Source organism: Emiliania huxleyi (genome assembly GCF_000372725.1).
Source record: "Emiliania huxleyi CCMP1516 unplaced genomic scaffold EMIHUscaffold_272, whole genome shotgun sequence".
Classification (NCBI taxonomy): Eukaryota; Haptophyta; order Isochrysidales; family Noelaerhabdaceae; genus Emiliania; species Emiliania huxleyi.
The window spans coordinates 25972-28457 of NW_005199989.1; the positions used below are offsets into that span (position 1 = coordinate 25972).

The following is a 2486-nucleotide window of genomic DNA, read 5'->3' on the forward strand; positions in this document are numbered from 1 at the left end:
AGCGGCGGCGGCAGCGGCAACGGCGAGGGCGATAGAGGAGGCCGGGGAGGGCTCGGCGGAGGCGACAATGGAGGTGGCGGCGGCGGCAGTGAGCGAGGAGGCGGCGGCGGCGGCGATAGCGGCGACTGCGGCGGCGGCGGCGGCGGCGGCGGCGGCGGCGGCGAGGGCAGAGGCGGAGGCGGTGGGGACAGCGGCGGAGGCTGAGACATTGCAAAGCAGACCCTGAAACCCTGTGCAGTGTTGGCATTATCGCTGCGCCACCGAGGACGCCTTCTCGAGGGATGACGCCCACGGGCCCGCTGGTTCCATAAAAGAATTTACCATAGTCGACGACGAGGTAGTCTGTCTGTGGAGACGCCTCGGTCTGAAAGCCCTCCACGCGCAGCGGAGTGCTTGGCACGCCACGCAAGATGCAGGCGAAAATCACGACGTCAACCCTCCCCAAGTGGGTGATCTGGTGCTTGTAGGGCTTGATAGTGGCCTGCCATGTCACAGGAAGGACTGTGATTGCAGGAGAGTACCGCCAGCCATCACTGTAGTTGGTATAGTACCCCACCTTCACCAGGCCGGTGATTTCTTTTTTAGTTTCCCATAAGTAGGGTAGGTAGGTAGGTAGGTAGGTAGGGGCACCGCAGGGGCCGGTCAGGTTTTTCCAGAATTTCAGCATGCTGGCCGCCCCAAGCAAAAATAAAATACACCTGTCGCAGATCTCTTTTCTCCTCGGCGAGCGCCTCCTCCCTCGTCGTCCACCCCACCCACCCCACACGCATGGCGGCGGTGGCGGGCGAGGCCGAAAACATCAACAAGCAGGCGCGCACTGTGCGCACCAACTGGATCAAGAACAAGCAAGCGGCAAACGGCCTCTTCTCCTCGGCCCCAGTGTGGAGGGTGCCCGCGCCGCCTAGCTCTGCGGACGGGCCCCGCCACCCTTCACGTACGGATCATGTAGTCCCCACACTCGCTGTCGTGGGATCGCTTGTCATGTGAGAGACAGACTATAGTCGAGGCCCTCGGTGACTTTAGCCTTGGCCACCCTCCTTGCGGAGCAGGAGGAGATCCGCTCTCGGTCGGCAACGTGGCAGCTAGTCGAGGGACTCGGTAGTTGTGACCCCCCTGAGAGCTGAGAGATTTTTAGCAATACCAAACAAATCTAACACTCACACGTCATTTGGGGCCTGGAGGCCTGTTCACGCGCGCGCGAGACGTGCAGACAGGGTTGCCAGGTGAGAGCGAATGGCGCGGTTCACGCTTGTTGAGAGCTGAGTGAGGACAGGAGGGCGAGAGCTTTTGTGGTGTTGGTGAACGCAATAACGGGACAGGGTAGTCGTTCTCTCTAGCTCCCCTTCTAGCTCTTAGCATGAGCTGCGCCCTGTGTCCGACCCCTTTTGCGCAGCAACACCTTAAACTTTCAGGCCCTCCAAATTCGGGTCGGAGCGTAGGCCGTAGCGGAGACCGGAGTGGGCCCCGAGTTTGAAAAGGGCGACGGACGCTTGCGTCCTAGCCTCCAACAACGCCTCCCCGGTGCAGAGGGGGGCCCCCGGAGGGATGCTCAACCGCTCCACGCCACGCCGCTTGCGTCGGTCCTCTTCCCAGCTCCGCTGAGGGCCCGTACGTTATTTTCCATTGCTGTGTTGTGTATGTAAGTATGTAGAAAGATGAACAACAGTCAGGCTCGGACTGGACACCAACGCGGTATGGGTGGACGCGGGACAGATGATGACGACACGCACGAACGACACACAGACACAAACAAGCTCACAAGACACACAGCCAGCTGGCTGCCACACACCCTGAGTTGGCGTACACATAACTCAAGGCCGCGCACCCCCCCTGTCGTCTCCCCCAGCCAAGTCGCCGAAGGAACAAACAAGGGCACAACAACACAACAGACGACAGGGGCGAGCGCGTGAGGCTGGAGCAGTCTTGCTCGTCCTCTAGCAATCTCCGCCGACCGCGAGGCCGGACTAGATGGGGTCATGTGAGGTGTCTCTGGTCACTCTCCTCAGGGGCTAGCCGCCAGCCGCTAGCCCTATCTCGCACTCACTGGCGGTGACAATTCTAGGGTGAGCGTATGCGAGTAGAGGCGCGTGAGCCGATTCTTGATCGCATGCCATTGGCATATAACTTGGCTTGGCGTGCGACCTCAGCGCGCCCGCCGTCAGCTCGACGGGGCGCGCATGTCAGCGAGAGGTTTGCCGGTAGAGCGATCCCGGTCTTGTCGAACGCGAGCCCCACGCCACGGTTGCCAGCCGTGCCTTCGCGAGAGTCGCCCTCGAGCTGCGTCCCGTCGGCACTACCCTCGAGTGCGTGTCGCTTTGGTTGGCGACACCCTGTGTTAATGCCAGTGCGCGCCAGTCCCGAGGGAGCTTTGTTGTTGTAAAATTCCATTGCGAGGTATCGCGACCTTGTCGCGACCTGTTCTCGTTGTCGTTACCTACCTAACCGACCGTGCCGTGCCGGTCGTGCGTGTGGCGCACATTAAATAC

General features: G+C 61.3%; 1 protein-coding gene across 1 annotated transcript in view; it reads left to right on the forward strand.

The window, feature by feature from the left end:
- EMIHUDRAFT_469324 (hypothetical protein) overlaps window positions 1-1124 on the forward strand; it is a gene marked incomplete at both ends in the record, with an annotated part of 4830 nt that extends 3706 nt beyond the window's left edge. The window contains 2 exons of the mRNA XM_005776766.1: window positions 790-888; window positions 1050-1124. Of these exons, the coding sequence (XP_005776823.1) occupies window positions 790-888; window positions 1050-1124 (174 nt within the window). The remainder of the gene's footprint in view (window positions 1-789; window positions 889-1049) is intronic.
- Window positions 1125-2486: the final 1362 nt, after the last annotated feature.